We start from the raw sequence: 21,369 nt of genomic DNA, 5'->3' as shown, positions 1-21,369 counted from the left end.
AATCAGAACCCAAAATATAAGCTTTTTTAAAGCCAATATTTGTAAACAATGTAAATGTAATTAAAACACTGTATAGCCTCAAACACCACAATTTCTATGTCATCAACTGTTAGTCCTTGCATCCATAACTGTCTGTGAACTTGAGAGTAGTTACATTTCTCCAAAACAGAGGCGGGATGCCTGCTTTGTTATTGTTTCAACTGCGGATTATAGCTTTAAATCCCTTCATGTGAGGTATTGTTCCAACAGGTGTCTTGCTGGAAAAAATGCCACATGCTCATATTATCACTAGCATGGGGTAACATTTTATGTGAATTAACTTGCGATGTAGCATCATGTTGAAGTCTGATGTTAGCGCCATTATCAAGCAAAGATCTAAAAAAACAAAATATTTATTTTGAAATGGAAATAAGCCCCCTTTATTTTATATTGATTTACATTTATATAAAAGTACTTACATTTAATACATTTCTTCAAAATACAAGCAGCCAAACATACAAATAAAATACAAAATTATAAAATGTGTTATATCTATCGTCTTTCCCTTTCTGAAAGTAACAGAAAGTATCTTTATAATTCTCTAAAGTCACATTGTAGCCGTAACGTTGTGTTAAATCCTTTTCCGTGTTTAAATCCTTATGCCGTAACGTAGATACAGATACTTTTTTGGAACAAGAGACCTAAAAAAATATGGACGTCTATATCTGCGACTATTCTCAGAACATTCATGTTGAGCTTCAATCATCTCTGTGATCCAAACAGAACTTCGTAGATGGAGTACACATTTCAGACACCTCAGTAAAATATCTTCGATTTGAAGCAGAGCAAATATATGTTTGAAATTATTACATGAACGTGATGCTATAACACTGTAGAATACTGAATTAGATGGTCAACGGAAAAGGACTATCTTAAAACTAACCTGTGTATTCATCATGGCTGAAACAAATGATACAAACACAAAGACAGAAAACAAGCTTCACTACTCAGGTATGAAGCCATGAAATGATAACATGTTATTGCGAAGATAAACAGTTTTTGTTCTGAGAAAAGTAATGACAGTGGAAACCATAGCAATCATAACTTGACCAACCTCAAACTACTATTGTTTTTAAAAGATGAGATATTTGTTCAGAAAAGAAAAATCGAGACCTGCGTTAGTACTGTATACTGCACCAGAATAACAATTTGTTGGTTCCACTTTAACAAGAGAGAGACATGTACAGGTACAGAAATAAGTATTGTATCGATCTTAACGTTTCTTTACAACAGAAGAGTTCCGGTGTTAATAAGGTATTTTGTAAATCAGCAGCTTTACTTCAGTGTCTTGCAGTATATACTATATAGTGCTGTATTACAATTGTTCGAGAAACATAAAGCAAACAACGGAAACTAAACAAATTGAAATAAAAGTGTTCAGCACACAAATGAGGAGGTAATGCTGATGCCAAAAACCAACAAACCTAACCGTGAGGACCGGAGCCTGATAGGAAATAGAAAATTCTTATTTTCCTCTTGTTTTTATACATTTGTACACTGTCTTATAAAAGGAGTAGAAAGTGTAAAGTCAGGCTATGCGGCGGTTTCGCGAATTGTCCCTTCTAGTTTCTTTGGGAGTAGCTCTCTCCTCTCGTCTATATTGATGACCGGTTTCCGACAGTTCTGTCCGTCAAGGTAGATCTTTGCATACACTGGGTTGGAGTAGTTCATGGGCTGCATTAAGGGAGTAAAAATGCTGTTATATATATGACAAAGACACATCAGCACAGCTGTCAACAATGCATAAGAAAATACCTTATGTAATTTGGTGCCCCGAATGAAGATGCCCTTAAACATCAGTGCTTTGTTTTCTCTTGATACAGAGGCAACACACAACTTTTTTATGTTAAAGTTAATCAAGAAGGGTAAAGATAAACGTATCAGCTAAAAGTTATTGCAAGGTAGCAGGAAAGAAAGAAGATAGCCCATGCACATTAGTCAAAGATACGGTATTAAACATGCATTGTTTACTCCTAATATAATCTCAGCAAAAAATAAATGTCTTTTTTTCAGAACCCTGTCTTTCAAAGATAATACGTAAAAATCCAAATAACTTCACAGATCTTAATTGTAAAGGGTTTAAACACTGTTTTCCATACTTGTTCAACAAACCATAAGCAATTAATGAACATGCATCTGTGGAACGGTCGTTAAGACACTAACAGCTTACAGACGGTAGGCAATTGAGGTCACAGTTATGAAAACTTAGGACACTAAAGAGGCCTTTCAACTGACTGAAAAACACCAAATGAAAGATGCCCAGGGTCCCTGGTCATCTGCGTGAACGTGCCTTAGGCATGCTGCAAGGAGGAATGAGGACTGCAGATGTGGCCAGGGCAATAAATTGCAATGTCCGTACTGTGAGACGCCTAAGACAGCGCTACAGGGAGACAGGACGGACAGCTGATCGTCCTCACAGTGGCAGACCACGTGTAACAACACCTGCACAGGATGGGTACATCCGATCATCACCCATGCGGGACAGGTACAGGATGGCAACAACAACTGCCTGAGTTACAACAGGAATGCACAATCCCTCCATCAGTGCTCAGTCTGTCCGCAATAGGCTGAGAGAGGCTGGACTGAGGGCTTATAGGCCTGTTGTAAGGAAGGTCCTCACCAGTCATCACCCGCAACAACGTCACCTATGGGCACAAACCACTGTCGCTGTCATGGTCTGGGGCGGTGTGTTACAACATCATCGGACTGAGCTTGTTGTCATTGCAAGCAATCTCAACACTATGCGTTACAGGGAAGACATCCTCCTCCCTCATGTGGTACCCTTCCTGCAGGCTCATCCTGACATGACCCTCCAGCATGACAATGCCACCAGTCTTACTGCTCGTTCTGTGCATGATTTCCTGCAAGACGGGAATGTCAGTGTTCTGCCACGGCCAGCGAAGAGCCCGGATCTCAATTCCATTGAGATCTGTTGGATCGGAGGGTGAGAGCTAGGGCCATTTCCATCAGAAATGTCCAGAAACTTGCAGGTGCCTTGGTGGAAGAGTGGGGTAACATCTCACAGCAAGAACTGGCAAATCTGGTACAGTCCATGAGGAGGAGATGCATTGCAGTACTTCACTGCAGCTGGTGGCCACACCAGATACTGACTGTTACTTTTGATTTTGACCCCCCCTTTGTTCAGGGACGCATTATTCCATTTCTGTTAGTCACATGTCTGTGGAAGTTGTTCAGGTCTCAGTTGTTGAATCTTTTTAGGTTCATACAAATATTTACACATGTTAAGCTGGCTGAAAATAAACACAGTTGACAGTGAGAGGACGTTTCTTTTTTGCTGAGTTTACATATCGAATTTTCAAGACTGAGCTTTTCCAATGGGATGTTAGTTCCCAAATTGGTGATAGCATATATTCTGAAGTCTCTTTTACTAGTGCAACAATACTTTCCCTTGTTAAATATGAAGAATTCATCTTAAATTCAAGATGAATTCAAGATGAATTGAATCATACTAAACTGCCTGCAGACTTCCTGCAAAAAGGAGATTTACTAATGTTCACATCTTTTCTTCTCCCCAATTTCGTGGTATCCAATTGTATTGTCCCATCGCTGCAACTCCCGTACAGACCCGGGAGAGGTAAAGGTCGTGCATCCTCCGAAACACAACCCAGCCAAGCTGCCGCTACTTGACACAATGCCCGCTTAACCCTGAAGCCAGCCGCACCCATGTGTCAGAGGAAACACCTAGCAATCGTGTCAGCGTGCATTGCGCCCAGCCCACCACAGAAGTAAGCTAGAGCACGATGGGACAAGAACATCCCTGCCGGCCAAACCCTCCCCTAACCCGGACGACACTGGGTCGATTGCGCGCCACCCCATGGGTCTCCCGGTCGCGGCTGGCTGCGACAGAACCTGGACTCGAACCAGGATCTCTAGTGGCACAGCTAGCACTGCAGTGAAGTGCCTTAGACCACTGCACCACTTGGGAGGCACATCTGTTCCTTTTATAGTGAATGGCAAGACATTATGGCTCCCTCTGTATGAGATGGTGATGGTTCTCAACTGGTTTTGCCTTGACACCCAAATTGAACCAGGTTGTCTCAGTAGCGATCCAATATTTCTGTTGTTGTTGCCATAATGCAATCTATTTTTAATGCGATAGTGATAGTAAATGTACCAATTATATGACAAGGGAACAACAGTCCCACCTTTTTCATTGTCAATAATTTCAATTTGCCCATATTCCTGACACACCAGTTGAGAATCGCTGGTCTAAACTAAAGGGAAGGATGGGAGAATTCACCTGTCCAGGTATCACCTCCTTGGGCACAGTATGTATGCCCAGGGTGCGAGGGTCACTGGACTTCACACACCATCCCTGCAACACACAAGTTCTGCCGTGTTCACCATGCCACAAGGCCAAGCTGTTGTCAACCAACAAACGCTGTGTATATGAATAAAATCCAACTGAAAATCCATGATATATCAACATCAGTGAGGAACTAAAAATGATGTGATGACTAGAAAATGAGATCATCGATTGTCAATCCATTTTTGGTTTTGGAACTTGCAAAAACCATTGCAAATTTCACCTACAGCATCCACTGATAGAGGAGTGAGCTAGATGTGATTCAGTCTGCCTCTACCTTTCTAATGAAAAGGGATCCAGGTGGGACTGACAATAGCAGATGTCAAAGTTGGCATGGCGAGAACTAAACGCATTAAGCTTGAAGTGGTAACAGGCAAGTTAGCTAACAAGATAGATCAGTAAAGCTGTTATGATTTATTTGATATTCGTAGTGTTAGTGCAGTGCTGAGACCTAAGAAGAAAGTGAATCAACAGCAGATAAAATGTTCACTTGGTACAGAGCACCTTAATAATGTTTCTCTCCACATACCTGAGGTTTATGCTCCATCTGCCAATATAACTACACATCTATTTTAAAACAAACCGTGGATAGACAGTCTGGTATGCCACAAGAGGAGATTTTTAAGCCTCATTTTGCTATCACACTACTGATTACATGACTAGGATACCAAAAATGGATGGATACCAAAAATGCATACTGATGTATTAACAGATGAGACTACAACGTTATGTCTCTGTAAATGATATTATCCCAATGAAATATTGAAACATGAATAACAGTTTTCCTCAGCAATACACACTTACAATATTCTACTAATCTGAGTGTTTTTGCATTCACACAACATGTTATTAAGCACAAAATGAATGGCTGATTTTGTACATAGTCTGACAATACAAACCTTATGAGGGTCCAGTGTAAAGTTTGGTCGCAGAAGGCTGCCAGCATCTGCATGGTTGTCGTGGTCGACCTCATACATGTTGTAGGAAGGGTTTCCTATCTCCACGTTTATCCCTCCATTCGTCATGGGCTGCCTAGTCACCCGCTTCCCCCTGGGAGAAGTAGGACAACCAGAACTCATTATCAGGAGATAATATATGGTATGTTGTACCTGAGTTCACCAACCACACCACAATTTAAATTGAATTGAATACTTAATTGTCCTATATGGAATATCTGTTTGGCAACAATACAGGCATTCCTGGCATACACATAAAACACAAAACTACAAGACATACAACACATATCACAGGACATAACAGCCAGCATGGTTACTTATTAGGCTTAACCTATTGTACCTCTGTCTTCGTTTACAGATGAAAATGCCCGCCACCACTGTTGTGATCAAGATCACCAGCAGGACCAGAGGCACGATGATGGCTATGCTCCCTGAAACACAGAAAAGATAAAGGATGGAATTGCATTAAAATGTAGGCTTACTGTTACTGTTACCACAAGTAGGGATGCACGATATATCGGTAAGCATATCGGAATCAGACGATATTAGCTAAAAATTCCAACATTGGCATCAGCCCGATGTCTAGTTTAATGCCAATGTGCAAAACCGATGTCAAAGCTGACGTGCATACCTATATAACATAGGTACAGTGCCTTGCGAAAGTATTCGGCCCCCTTGAACTTTGCGACCTTTTGCCACATTTCAGGCTTCAAACATAAAGATATAAAACTGTATTTTTTTGTGAAGAATCAACAACAAGTGGGACACAATCATGAAGTGGTACGACATTTATTGGATATTTCATACTTTTTAACAAATTAAAAACTGAAAAATTGGGCGTGCAAAATTATTCAGCCCCTTTACTTTCAGTGCAGCAAACTCTCTCCAGAAGTTCAGTGAGGATCTCTGAATGATCCAATGTTGACCTAGATCCAATGATACTCCTTCCATTTCAATATTATCGCTTGCACAGTGCTCCTTGGGATGTTTAAAGCTTGGGAAATCTTTTTGTATCCAAATCCGGCTTTAAACTTCTTCACAACAGCCTGGTGTGTTCCTTGTTCTTCATGATGCTCTCTGCGCTTTTAACGGACCTCTGAGACTATCACAGTGCAGGTGCATTTATACGGAGACTTGATTACACACAGGTGGATTGTATTTATCATCATTAGTCATTTAGGTCAACATTGGATCATTCAGAGATCCTCACTGAACTTCTGGAGAGAGTTTGCTGCACTGAAAGTAAAGGAGCTGAATAATTTTGCACGCCCAATTTTTCAGTTTTTGATTTGTTAAAAAAGTTTGAAATATCCAATAAATGTCGTTCCACTTCATGATTGTGTCCCACTTGTTGTTGATTCTTCACAAAAAATATATAGTTTTATATCTTTATGTTTGAAGCCTGAAATGTGGCAAAAGGTCGCAAAGTTCAAGGGGGCCGAATACTTTCGCAAGGCACTGTAGATGACGGAATGACGCCACGAAAAATACAGCGCTACATGTGCAACAATGCATTCCTAACCTGGCCCACAAAGTCTGCTGTGTGGATCTATCTGGAAGTTTCAAAGGAAGATAACAAAAAGGCCATATGCAACATTTGTGCTGCTATTATTTCCTGAGGAGAGGAGAAAGTGAAATCTTTCAATACCAAAAACCTAATTACTAATTTGAAAGTGCATCGCCCCCAGACGTTCAGCGTCTACCTAGAACAAAAGCAGAAAAAAACTAAGCGCACACTTCCAACAACTAAACAAGTTCAAGTCGAGCAGTCATTTGAAAGAGTATTTCAGCGAGACAACTCAAAGGCAAAATCCATTAACGCCAAGATAACGGAATTCATTGCCCTTGACAGTCAACCATTCTCTGTCGTGGATGATGTTGGCTTTCGCCGACTGGTCGAGCACCTCGAGCCACTGTACATACTACCAATTAGGCGTTAATTTTCAGATGTTTCCCTACCAGAGTTACACAGTATTGCTGAAACACACATCCATGAGCTACTTGCTACAGTAATAGCGTCACTGACATTTAGACCAGCGATGTCAGCCCCATGAGCATGCTGAGTCTGACAGCACAGTGGGTCGACGAGGATTTCCTACTGGAAAGCCGTATTGCATGCTCAAGAATGTGCTGGTTCTCATACCGCTGCTGCCATTTCAATGGCATTTGAGATGTTTGAAACATGAACACAATCCTAGCTCTATTCGAACAACTGATTCGAGAAATAAGCTCATCAATAGAGTCTGCTGCAGACGTGATACTCTCTGTCATGGCATTGAAACGCTTGCTCAACAAAACTGCCGACACAGACCGTGGGGTTAAAACTTGCAAAAGCACTCTACCAGAGGCTGTGAACAAGCGATTTGGTGGCATTCTCACTGAGCCTCTTTACTGTGTCGCCACCATGCTCGATGCTAGATACAAGGACCGCTACTTCGATGCAGACAAGAAACAGGGTTTATGTGAAATGTCACAGACACAGCTGGACAAGATGGAAATGGACACAGTGACAGTGCACGCCGAGGACAGACAGAGCTGTAACTTCACTGCTTGACATGTATGATGAAATCCTGGATGAGAATGAAACGACTGAACAATGAAACAGCACAGCAAGTAAGTGAAATAAATAGGTTTTGATTATGTTTTACTGGTAATGTGGACGTTATGTAAATGCCAAAAAAATAACTTTTCGGTCAGTGTGTGTGTGTGTGCATGCGTGTGTGTGTGTGTTTCAACTATTTAACTGTACTAGAATGCTTAAAAGGCCGCTACAATTTTAAATATCAGTTAATAGGTATCAGGCTTTTTGGCAAGGAAAATATCAGGTAAAGGCCAAAAATGTCATGTCGGTACATCCCTAATCCCAAGCTATGTTTCCAATAAATTGTCCAGTAATTCTTTGTCGACATTTTGAAAGTTTGCATAGAAAATAAATGCGACAATTGCCTGCTGCGGTGTTCAATTTAACTAACTTGTGTCGATAAAAACAGCTGGACGTAATGACATCACACCTAGATAAAAATGAAGCGGTTAGTGTTTCCATTACCCATTTAGGCAAAATGCGCATTAATAAAATTGCCGACAGCCTGTATGCCCTTCCACCTATCTGTTTCATGTCTCAGGGAGCTCGACAAAGCCAGCATGGCCAGAATGCAATAATTGACATATTCTAATCATTTTCATGTGCCAAAGTATAACCACGGTTCATGCTATGATGAATCTTGTACTCCTGTCGATAATTGGATGGTGAAACTTGCATCCAGCCAACCAGAAAAGCAAGGTGAAGCAATTCAGATATTATTGAAAGTTCAGGAAAAGGAGGACCGAGCATGCCCCCTTTCTCATTGACAGGGCTATAGTGGAGCAGGTTGAGAGCATCAAATTCCTTGGTGTCCACATCACCAACAAACTATCATGGTTAAGGCGATACAGAGGCTTGTGCGTACAGCCCAGTACATCACTGGGGCCAAGCTTCCTGCCATCCAGGACCTCTATACCAGGCTGTGTCAGTGGAAGGCCCTAAGAATTGCCAAAGACTCCAGTCACTCTTATCATAGACTGTTCTCTCTGCTACCACACAGCAAGAGGTGCCGGAGTGCCAAGTCTAGGTCCAAAAGGCAACTTAACAGCTTCTAACCCCAAGCCATAAGACTGCTGAAAAGCTAATCAAATGGCAACCCAGACTATTTGCATCGACACCCCCTTTTTTTTTAACGCTGCTGCTGTTCGCTGTATATTATCTATGCATAGTCATTTTACCCCTACTGTACCTAAATGTAGATATTACCTCGACTAACCTGTACCCCCGCGCATTATACCCCCGCACATATTAACTTGACTAACCTGTACCCCGGCATATTGACTCGATACCGGTACCGGCTGTATATAGCCTCGTTATTGTTATTTTATTGTACCTTTTATTTTTTTACTTTAGTTTATTTAGTAAATCATTTCTTAACTCTTTATTTTCTTAAAACTGCATTGTTGATTAGGGCTTGTAAGTAAGCATTTCACGGTAAGGTCTACTACACCTGTTGCATGTGACAAAAAAATTTTGATTTGAAGGCAGGACAATCTGTGTCCTGCAAAGAAACATTTTTGTAGTTGAAAAAAATGTATTTTGCAAGCAGTAGGCATTTAGAATGAAATGTGGAGTTGAGCTTTATAGCAGGGATATACTGTATATAATGACGAGATGGTCTCGTCTCCACCTAAAAATGGGAGTTGTTCCATTGTTGGGAAGGCAACTGCAATTGTTGCAACCCCTATTACTAGCCTGTTCAACCTATCTTTCGTATCGCCTGAGATCCCCAAAGATTGGAAAGCTGCCGAGGTCATCCCCCTCTTCAAAGGGGGAGACACTCAAAACAAAAAACTGCTACAGACCTTTATCTATCATACCCTGCCTTTCTAAGGTCTTCAAAAGCCAAGTTGACAAACAGATCACCGACCATTTCTCCTCTATGCAATCTGGTTTCCGAGCTGGTCATGGGTGCACCTCAGCCATGCTCAAGGTCCTAAACGATATCATAAACGCCATCAATAAAAGACAATACTGTACAGCCGTATTCATCGACCTGGCCAAGGCTTTTGACTCTGTCAATCACCACATTCTTATCAGCAGACTCAACAGCCTTGGATTCTCAAATGACTGCCTCGCCTGGTTGACCAACTACTTCTCAGACAGAGATCAGTGTGTCAAATCGGAGGGCCTGTTGTCTGGACCTCTGGCAGTCTCTATGGGGGTGCCACAGGGTTCGATCCTTGGGCCGACTCTTTTCTCTGTATACATCAATGATGTCGCTCTTGCTGCTGGTGATTCTCTGATCCACCTCTATGCAGACAACACCATTCTGTATACTTCTGGCCCTTCTTTGGACATTGTGTTAACTAACCTTCAGACGAGCTTCAATGCCATACAACTCTCCTTCCGTGGCCTCCAACTGCTCTTAAATGCAAGTAAAACTAAATGCATGCTCTTTAACCGATCGCTGCCCGCACCTGCTCGCCCGTCTAGCATCACTACTCTGGACAGTTCTGACTTACTCAGCAAATTGGATGCAGTCTATCACAGTGCCATCCGTTTTGTCACCAAAGCCCAATATACTACCCACCACTGCAACCTGTATGCTCTCGTTGGCTGTCCCTCGCTTCATATTCGTCGCCAAACCCACTGGCTTTAGGTCAAGTCTTTGCTAGGTAAAGCCCCGCCTTAGCTCACTGGTCACCATAACAGCACCCACCCGTAGCACGCGCTCCAGCAGGTATATTTCACTGGTCACCCCCAAAGCCAATTCCTCCTTTGGCCTCCTTTCCTTCCAGTTCTCTGCTGCCAATGACTGGAACGAATTGCAAAAATCACTGAAGCTGGAGACTCATATCTCCCTCACAAACTTTAAGCATCAGCTGTCAGAGCAGCTTACAGATCATTGCACCTGTACATAGCCCACCTGTAAATAGCCCATCCAACTACCTCATCCCCATATTGTAATATTTTTTTTTGCTCCTTTGCACCCCAGTATCTCACTGCTTTGCTTTATATTGGCTAGGTCACAGTTGTAAATGAGAACTTGTCCTGGCCTACCTGGATAAATAAAGGTGAACATTTAAAAAAAAGAAAATCTGTCTGCTTATTGGTCTGCTTATCGGTGTATTTCCGCTTGGACAGATTTTGATGGGAGTGGACCATCTCACTTAGCCTCTTGCTCTCTGTTTATAGTTAGGCATACGTGTCGACAATCCACCTAACGATAGCCATCCTCTGGTTAGTCTTTTGGTTATGTATGACACTGGGTGAGTAATGTGACTCCTGAACTCACTTCCACTGGTGTTGTCCGATCTGCTGCTTTTAGGGGCGGGCCTTTCACACTGTGTCCCTGCCCAATTGGCTGAGCACCTGGAACAGACCAATCAGAGATGAGAAAATCAACCATAGTCCTCAGTGCTCTCTACCTTAATCCCCACATAGAAAGATCACTATAGGAACAAAGGAGACACTAAACCATGGATAAAAATATTACAGATTTAGTACAGTAGATTAGATATAAAGAACACAGAAGACATCTACATTTAGTGAGGAGTAGATAACATACTGATTAACATGATAAATATTCAGCAAAAAACTATGAGAAAACAAGGAGTCATCTGGTTTGCTGTTTGGATGGTATCCAATGGGAGTGATGAATGACCCTAGTTAGAGGAGGTGATTTCCAATTGGACATGATTGACGCTGATGTGTCTGTAAAGCATGAGTGATCTGACGGCTACAACTGGATGGTGACGGAAGGTATGAAATTATACTAAATTACATGCACTCCATGAATCAGGAATAAGAATGAGAATAGCATCTCACACATACAAACAATGAATCATTCCCCCATAGAATGAATGTCACAGCATGGACAATCCTGAATTTTAATGGGAAAAAGATCAAATACAATGTTGTTAGGGAAAATAGTAGGTAAGATCTGATGAACAGAAATGTTTTGTTATCTAATCTACAACACAACCATTGACATGCTGTTGAATGTACTTATTTCATAACTAAATACTATGCAACTCAAAGTTAAAGGTCCACATTTTCTTGTCTCCAAATTCACATTGCAAAATTAGTCATCATACTTGCAGGTCACAACAGGTCCCCTATATTGACATGTCACGTCACATCATCACTTTAATGTTACTCGAAGGGCATGTCAGCTCGGGCTGAATGAGATGTGGATGGTTAGCAGTGAGTTAAAGAGGGAGTAGGAACTGTATTATAGTGGGAAAAGTGTTATATAGACCATCACACTGGCTGAAATGGAACTGAATGACGAGAGGGCGGGGTGGTGAGACCTCTGGAACAGCCACAGGAAGTGAGGAAGGGACCTACTTGCAGCGTGGTTTGTTAAGGGCAGTGATAGTGCACATCCCCTCATTCTGACAGAAGTAATCACATGGGTTGGCCAGCTCATCACAACGTTGGTTCTTGAACCCTGACGTGCAGCTGTAAAACAGTGTGGTGGTGTGATTTTGATAAAAACGACCAACCCTTCAACATGGCAACAAACAAAATACGACAGATTTGTTCCAAAATATTTTAATAAATTCGTCCCTTGGTAAACTTTCATGTTTCTATCATTCATGCAATTTTTTTTTTTTACTAAAACTAAACTAGAAACGTTATGGTTAGCTAAACTAAAGACAACCACATCCATTGAGGCAAAAAATATGTTTTTTCAGTTGTTATCAATTCACACTATGCTTATTTACAGTATTCCTAAAAAATGAACAGAACATTTTTAATACAGAAAAATAAACAGAAATAAGCAAATGCAGATTATTTATGAACATGTTGATCTTGATAAACAGTCTGTGCCCTGTGAATTCATCAAAACGATTATTAAGCCCACTTTATGTTTATATACACTGATTATATTTACTGGCGGAACACATTGATGACTTTTGAAAATCCTTTAGACCTTTAAGACACTTATCTGAAAATTACCATCTCAATGAGGATTTTTCTGCCTGTGGAGTTTCTCGGGTGGCTTGGATAAGATATTAATTTACTCTGTTATAGTTTAAGGTCAAACATTATGATTTCTTGACACAGACGTATCCATCATCTAACCTAATCTCTATGCCTCGCAGCCAATGAATAAACCACATTATCAAGATCTGTTAACCTCGTGGAAAATGAGATGGGATCATTTGCATAGAAATTGATTCTATCCCTTGAATCTTGCCAGTCATGGCCACAAATTTCATTTTAACTACAATGGACAATGGGGGCAGTAAAATAGATCGTTCAAGCAACAAGGTTTCCCTTTTCAGAGGGATTTCCAATCATCTCCGTGGGGAGGTCTTTAACATTGAACCACACCTGATTATAACAGAGCTGAAATTAATCTTTGTGGATCACCAGAACTGCAGAGTATACATTCTCTTGGATGATTCCCACAGGTCTCTGGAGCCAACCTATTGTCCTCTACCAGTCATTGCCATGGAGTTTCTGCTGCTCATTACTTGTATAACCCACTCCTTATCACTGAAGATCAAAATAGTGTATACACTTTCTCCTGAAGCCTACCACAGAGTGGAGACACAATGACAAGTGAACAGTGATATGTTCTGAAAAGTAACGTTTCAGTAGTTTAAGTGTGTGGTTACTTTCTGTAGCTGCACCCCATGCAGAGCTTCCTTTCTTCTACACTGCCATAGAGGGTTAGCTTTTTAAAGATCTATACCCACATCAAAGCCCCTCATGTAGAGGCAGGTGTGACTCATTATCTTATTGAGCCATATCATCCTGTCTCTTGCTGTGACATGGCCTGCGCCCACTGGTGTCAAACACTCTCTCTACTTAGGATCTTAGCCCTGTGTTAAAAATAAAGAAAAGTCCCCTACTCCACAACCACCTTCAAAAATCAATCATTAGAATAAAAGCCCAAGGAGATGTGGTTCCACTTCAGGCCACCCTTTTTGGCATAACTGAATGGCAATGAAGATTAAAGTAAGAATAGAGAAAACGTACCTAGGCTATTGTTATTCCAGGCTATTGCTAGTAGGTAGTTACTGTACTTACTGACAGAAGGGCAGATTGGTGTCAGGGTCCAGGTGACAGGTACCTCCGTTGTAACAGTAGCCGTCACATAGCTGACAGCTGGGTGCCATCCTGCCATTAGTACAGCTGAAGGAAACAGTGGAAAGCTGCTGTCACTGAGTGGCCCACAATTTCTGTCTTTCTTTCATTGTTTGAGTTTGCAAGACTACTGATTGATAACCTATTTTTTGTATAAACGGTATTGAAAAATGTGAAGCTGTGGAATGTTAATGCATTACAACCATAGAAAATACAATACATGGAAGACTTTCATCTACAGTACATCAAGTATTAGCTCTAAGGAGTTAACCCAACATAGAATATAAAGTAATGTTGTGAGATGCTAACAACTTACTTGCAGACCACATCTCCTGTGTCATCGTTGACGAGGCAAGGTGCTCCATGGCACCTCAGGCACTTGTCCACCTCACACTTGTTGCCCTCGTATTTGGCTGGACACACACACTCTACATGGCCACTACTGGACAATGTACAGGCCTTGGAGTTTACACAGTAGTGGTGGCAGATGTCTGTCAGAGGAGAGGGAGACCAGAAAAAGAGAAAGAGATAGAGGAGAGAGAGGTGCATTTCATATTAAGGAAATGGGAGCATAGTTTTAGGTGATTTGCTAACATTTTTACAGGCCTTTAATGAGAATTAATTATCTGTATCAAATGGCATCTCGTTCATAGATGAAAACGTATCACCCCTTGGGCAAGTTACAGTAGAAACTCAGTAATGGCGTCAGTTGAAATTGTTTTCCCCACAATTTATAATGACAAAGCCAACATAAGGGAGGGAAATATTTTATCAGTGCAGCACAGAAACCCCCAAAGGTTGTTTAGAGTGGCATTTAGAATTACTCTCTCGCCCCCACATGGTTTTTGTAGCTATGAAATGCCCTTTCTGGAATAAAACCCCCCAAAAACAATTCATTGTTTGATTTAGTATTTATTGTTGTCGTTGGAACCTTAAATATGCAAAACTAAAAAGATATCAGATTTCTAGAGAGTGTGACTGAATATAAATGGTCAGCTATTGTTGTTTATTCATGTTCTTTAGTGATCTTGGGAATGCTACAGGGTAGGTTGATACGGATTGTGTTAAGGTCAGATGTTTATGTGTAGTTTGTTGCTATTGCTGGTGGATTGGCCTATGGTCGGAAATACATGACATGATTTTAAGGGGGGGGCTGTGCTCCTCATAATAAATCAGTGGCTCTCCATGGGAATTGAAATATATATTTGGGACCCTCGAAAAATATATTTGACCTCAGGCACCCTCAAGGGACATTAGGCACCCCCAAGAGTCCATACGTAATTGGATCCCTTTACTCACGGTAAAGACAGCGGTCTCCAGTATACTCTGCCATGCAGCGGCACACCGGCTGGTTCCCTAGGCTGACATCACAGGTACCACCATTCAGACAGTAGTAATCACACACCCGCTTCTCACAGAACGGACCTGTAAACCCTATAGGGCACCGACATGTTGGCTTCCCTGGAGGGATGGAGGGAGGAGAGGAGACGATTGAGAGTTTGGCTAACAATTCCATTTACATTGTTTATTACAAAGATACTATAACTCAAGTGTTGAGGATGTGTGTGTTTGTTCCCAAAGTTGACTATCAAGTATCTGAAAAACCCAAGATAAAAGGTCCTTAATAACACAAGGTCCCTGGAGGTCAGAGAGAAATATTTCCAGTCCTTTAATTGATTACAGTGGGTGCCTCCAGCGAGACCTGTTCTCTTCCATCACCAAACTGGGGTTCTTGAGGAAAGACATTAACAATAAGCTCTCCCAAGCTCTGCTTCCATCGCTCATTTTGAACAATACTCCCCAAGCCTGGGGATGTGTGCTCAACACAGCGAAACCTCTTACTTTATGAAAAAACTCTCAGTCTTCTAGCATGGATGAACAGCACACAGAATAGTCAGTGACTGTATGCCCAGCAGCGGAACAAATGTCCCATCACTTTGTTTCACTCCTCTTCGACTGCATTGGCCATAAATGAGGGTACCATTCGTCATACAATATCAAGATCATATAATACTGACTGGGCTGGTGAACCAAACAAGATTGAGAAACCCTGCCTCCAACTCTCCAACTAATTTCAAATCCTGCTGTGATACTCACTTCGTTTCAATCACATATTTGTCTCTTAAAAACAGAATGTTATTACATATCACTGACACATATCAGGCATCTGTCTAGGTCATTAGCCAAATGCTGCTGTCATAATACAAAGGCTGACAGCTTGAAGTCAATTGACTGAGGACACCAACATGTTCTCAACATATTATTCCCAAACTATCAAATTCCCCCTGGGCAAGATGACACATTTATTACGAGAAGAGATGAGAAAATATATGTTTTAAGGGCAAACATTTCACTTCCCAGACTAAACGATTCAAATCAAAAGTTGAAGGCCAGTCTCTGAATACCTTATCTACCCCCAGTAATGACAGGAGCATTAAAACTACTCTGACTGTTCAATTACAATTTTTATGCATGTGTTAGCATTCAACACTCAGCTACTATATTTAGCACACTCTCTAAAATGGTCTTTTATCATTTTCAAGGTTTACAAAACTATGAAGCGATTTCACATTTTCACGAATCTTCCAAAATAATTGTAACAGTCAGGAAAACCACAGCAATCCAAATGTATCTATCTCTATGGGTAATTGCTCTTGTGAGTCCACACAGTCCATAATTTCTAAGAGACTGATATGTTGTGAATAATTGCCCTCTTGCATGCATTATGTAATCGATGGACTGGTTTTTAGCAGGGAGACGTGAAGTAAAACTCAAGTGCTCGGCACTATTTTAGTTTATCCATGTTAGTCAGGATGAGTGGCAAACTAACAATGAGACATATTGTCAAATGTGTGTATAAATACATGTAACGACAAAAGAAAAAGCTGGAAAACAAAGTTTATTTTTGTCCTCCGAAGAGGGGAGAAGAACAGGCCAGTGATAATAAATATATGAATAATAATAATAATAATATGAGACATGATCGGTTCAGTTATTAATACGTCTTGTCTCTATTATGCTTCATGCTTATTCTACCTATATCAATCAATCAATGTTGTAAGACTGTTTGTAGCACAAGCGCCTTTAGATACTGACCAGTCACAACAACCCAGAGAGTTCTTAACGACTTAACTACTTTTCAGTAAAGACCTGTGGGCAGGTGTCAATCCTGCTCTGATCAATCCATACATTTTTCTACCAATCAATATATGGATTTTAACAGCAGACTCACCCAGGGGTGAGCCCATGCAGGTGCCTCCGTTGAAGCAGTAGTCGGTGCAGTGGTTGACCTCACAGCGTTCTCCAGAAAAGTCAGGCCAGCAGTAGCAGCGCCAGTCCCCCTTCTCATTGGCCAGGCAACGCCCGCCGTTCTCACACGGTGGCCGGCACAGCTCGCCTACAATACAACACCAATGCACAGCATGTTCATTATGCTGAACTTGTGGACAGGTTTTCTGAAGTACCTTTTAAACTATGAATCATCACCAGTGTCATTTAGCTGGGCCAGGAGAAAGAGCATGATACAGGACAAGCATGTCATCTTATGTTATTATTTCAAAACATCCACTTCCACATTCAAGTCTTATTTTGAAGTACACAAAATGCTGAGCGATTCAGAGAGATTTGACTTCATTCATTTGCATTGGCCAAGTGCCATCTCAGCTGGATTGTCTACTGTAGCAGTTTTAGAGGTGATATTACGTTGGCAGGCAGTAAGTGAAGTTTAGGCAGGGGTCTTGAATATACCTGAGATGTTGACATCACTGCAGGAGCTGTTGATCAGTACCTTCCCTTCTGGACAAGTGCAGGTGGCACCCATTGGGTTCAGCAGACACATGAAGTCACAGTTCATTCTCAGGCATGGGTTGACCGCTGCAACAAGACAAGAGGCAAACGGTAGCCGAAGCTTCAATACAGCCGTCAAACAAAACACATTCATGTCTTTACTATTCTTCAATTAAACATTTTTTTAATTGTATATTTGACAACATAGAGAGGGAAGAGGCTAAACCTTATGAATTAGTTCATACTATCCACAAATGTATTGCTATTCAAAATCAACAAGAGACATGATCCACATTCCACTCAATGCCTAGTCCTAGAGGATTACTATGCCCTGTTAGCAAACACTACTTCGATATGCACAACATCAGCAGTATGCTGCCATTTTGCTCCAATACGTCAATTGAAGTGTTTGGGTATTCAATGAAACAGAAAAAAAACAATTACACAGATGTGTTGTGTTCGGGTTACAGGAATCATTGTAAATCAAAGCTAGCGAAGGAAGAGGGTGTCAGTGTGTTTCGCTGAAGACTACAAACCAACACTCATGGTCTTTCTGTTCTGCAAGATGTGCAGTAAATGTTACTGCCCAAAGAGTAGGCTACATGGCTGGACTAATGAGTCTTTGGAGAACGGTTCAGCTGCCCTTTACTGAAGAAAACCCCAAGCCAAGACGGATATGTCCGACGCTCCATAAACATTAACAATACACAGATAATTAAATAGCAACCAAGTAGAGAAGCAGAGAATGTGAAATATATTGGTCCTATCATGGGAAATGAGATGACTCTCATGTCCCACACTTGAGAAAATGAAAAACTAGCTCAAGTCCACGATACGCTCTTCCATTCAGGAGTTAGACCCACATAACCATCTAGAATATCAATGCTACATTGTCGTCTTGTTTGTTACTGTAATATCATGTTTGTTACGCTGGCATTTACACTAGAAGGCCGTTCAGCTGCTATTTTCAATATCCACATTACTCAACCCTGATCATTTCCCTGTATTACCCATGACCCTCATTAGCACTTGTATTCATTAAAATACCCACTGAAAATCAGTAGACTTGATTTATTTACCATCTTGCTGCTTGTATCGGTGGGAGATCATGACATTGGTCGTTTTCTCGAGACCCAAGTGGAGAAACTCCACAGGCTGTTTTCCATACTTGTGAACTTTGAAGACCTCGTGTTTTAGACCAGTCCCGTAGATGTAGTCTTCAAATATGTCAATCCTGTATGGCTGGGATATTCCTGGAAACACAGCCGTGGAAACAGAATAAAGGCAGGGTGGAAAGAAGCATATGACCATGAACACTGTGTTGTAGTTTTAATGAGGGTTTGTAAATCCCAGGACAGTATTAGTAGTTAGTTGGAAACCTGATCTGTGTGTAGTACTATACCACACCGATTGTTTAACAGCTTGCAATAGCCACACACACGCACACGCAGGTGCGCACACACACAAACACTATTATTGTAGCAATCTTTTGATAAAATGTAGAGGAAATTAAACAAATGATCACATCAGTAGCTAGTATGTGCTTGGATAGTCAATCTTTGTTTTGTTCTCAGTGGTGGTGTTACCGTGTCTGTCCCTGATTGCCACCAGAGGGTCCGACCCATCCAATCTCACACTGCCTATCTCGGAGAGCTCAGGATCAGCCCAGTACAAACGTTGGTTAAAGTAATCGATGGCCAGACCTGGGGAGGATGAGAGGAAGAGATTTATTTTGCTTATGAATTGTGTAAAGATCAATATGGACGCCTTCATTCCAACAGCCCTCAGGTTCTAAACAGCGTTAGGCTGTGGATAGACTGCATAAATAGACAGTTATTTTATTTATCTCCGTAAGGTATCTCACTTTCTACGCATTCGTCAGAAAGTCATTAACGTTGTATCATACTACAGGACATATACAGTATACCAGTATATTTGTATTTTCTTTTGATGACAGACTTTTGGTGTTATGCCCTACATTTCCCTTTTTATAAAATGATTTTCTATCATGTGTTTGACTGGATAAATGACCCAAGTTGTCATGGCGATTAAATGGGTGTGTGTTTTTCCACAGATGATAAATTCCCTCTACCTTGGCAGAGACAGTGCATGGGTCCCTTGCATTAAAGGAGGCCAAACCATCTTTTAAAAAGTAGATCAGCACTAAGTGTCTCCCCCAGGACCATCACAACAGGTTTGGTGTGTCAGACACATTCATTTACTTTTTTTCCATGGCCTTATTTTCAAACATATCTATCCTCTAGTCTACAACTAGCCTGGTCCCAGATCGGTTTGTACTGTCTTGCCAACTCCTATGGTCGTTGTCATTGCCAAGACTGCATAAACAGATCTGGGACTAGGCTAGTTTACAACATCCCACCTCAATGAAAAGATAAGTATGGACTTGCAGATTAATATGATCGTGTCCTGTAGATAGATACCTGTTGGTCTCCTGAGGTTCTTCTCCAAGAGGATCCTACGCATGGACCCATCCATAGCCGACTCCTCAATGTGAGAATGATCACCTATTACTGTCCAGTACATCATCCTGTAGAAGATACAAAGATAAGCATTTCCTGTTAGATGTCCATAACATAGTTTTTCTTAATTTTTACAATTCTTTACATTGTAGAATAATAGTGAAGACATCAAAACTATGAAATAACACATATGGAATCATGTAGTAACCCAAAAAGTGTTAAACAAATCCAAATATATTTTATATTTCAGATTTTTCAAAGTAGCCACCCTTTGCCTTGATGACAGCTTTGCACTCTCCTAACCAGCTTCACCTGGAATGCTTTTCCAACCGTCTTAAAAAGTTCTCACATATACTGAGCACTTGTTGGCTGCTTTTCCGGCCCTCTGCGGTCCAACTCATCCCAAACCATCTCAATTGGATTACTACATATGTGTTATTTCATAGTTTTGATGTCTTGACTATTATTCTACAAAACCAAAAAAAAATGAAAATAAAGAAAAGCCCTTGAATGAGAAGGCGTGTCCAAACATTTGACTGGTACTGTACATATTTAATTGATGAATCAGAGACATGTTATATTTGTGTGGCCGTGATCGAGCGCTGCCTGGAAAATGCCCTCCATTCACCTTTTATGGTAATAAAAATGCCCTCCCTCATTTGCTGTAAAATTTGCAGATATTTGACTAGGCCATGATAATTCCTAAAAGAAAGCGCAATTATGACATTTCTGTTTGGGCAGAATGCTGCAGTGACTTTTCCAAACTAAAAATGCATGCTGCCTAGTAAGTGCCAAACACTGGCTGCACATTCTGGAAGATTGATTGTCCTTTAGAACAATTTAAGAGCTACAGCCCACAATTCCATGCAAAAGACACAATGTTCAATATTTTGTTTATCAATACATGATTGTGCCTCTATCTTCTGCCTTGGTATAGGCTCTGAAATTAAATAGGTTAGGCTATGATGTTACGCTCCTAATCGCACAGCAATACTGGAGCCAACCCATACTGTCACATAGGATTAGGTCTACTGTCAAGGCTACCGGTCTATTTACTTTCCAGCATGCTTGGCTATTGAATGAGCGATTGATAAATGGTGGCCTACTATTTGTTGTGTAGTGGGAATAATTTAAACCAGTTATGTCAGAAAAGGA

General features: G+C 41.0%; 1 protein-coding gene across 1 annotated transcript in view; it reads right to left on the bottom strand.

The window, feature by feature from the left end:
• Window positions 1-403: 403 nt before the first annotated feature.
• Window positions 404-21,369, bottom strand: part of LOC110504354 (low-density lipoprotein receptor-related protein 1B) — a 430,734-nt gene continuing 409,768 nt past the window's right edge. Inside the window, exons 80-93 of the mRNA XM_036965026.1 lie at window positions 20,176-20,282; window positions 19,321-19,437; window positions 18,814-18,987; window positions 17,696-17,821; window positions 17,181-17,345; window positions 15,248-15,409; window positions 14,265-14,439; window positions 13,892-13,996; window positions 12,197-12,310; window positions 11,142-11,218; window positions 5,663-5,753; window positions 5,266-5,416; window positions 4,301-4,375; window positions 404-1,713 (exon numbers count right to left, since the gene is read on the bottom strand). Of these exons, the coding sequence (XP_036820921.1) occupies window positions 1,573-1,713; window positions 4,301-4,375; window positions 5,266-5,416; window positions 5,663-5,753; window positions 11,142-11,218; window positions 12,197-12,310; window positions 13,892-13,996; window positions 14,265-14,439; window positions 15,248-15,409; window positions 17,181-17,345; window positions 17,696-17,821; window positions 18,814-18,987; window positions 19,321-19,437; window positions 20,176-20,282 (1,780 nt within the window). The 3' untranslated portion in view covers window positions 404-1,572. The remainder of the gene's footprint in view (window positions 1,714-4,300; window positions 4,376-5,265; window positions 5,417-5,662; window positions 5,754-11,141; window positions 11,219-12,196; window positions 12,311-13,891; window positions 13,997-14,264; window positions 14,440-15,247; window positions 15,410-17,180; window positions 17,346-17,695; window positions 17,822-18,813; window positions 18,988-19,320; window positions 19,438-20,175; window positions 20,283-21,369) is intronic.

Source organism: Oncorhynchus mykiss, chromosome 3 (assembly GCF_013265735.2).
Source record: "Oncorhynchus mykiss isolate Arlee chromosome 3, USDA_OmykA_1.1, whole genome shotgun sequence".
In the NCBI taxonomy this organism is placed as follows: Eukaryota; Metazoa; Chordata; class Actinopteri; order Salmoniformes; family Salmonidae; genus Oncorhynchus; species Oncorhynchus mykiss.
Note: the sequence above shows the minus strand (reverse complement) of the source record. Positions and strands in the feature narration are given on the sequence as shown.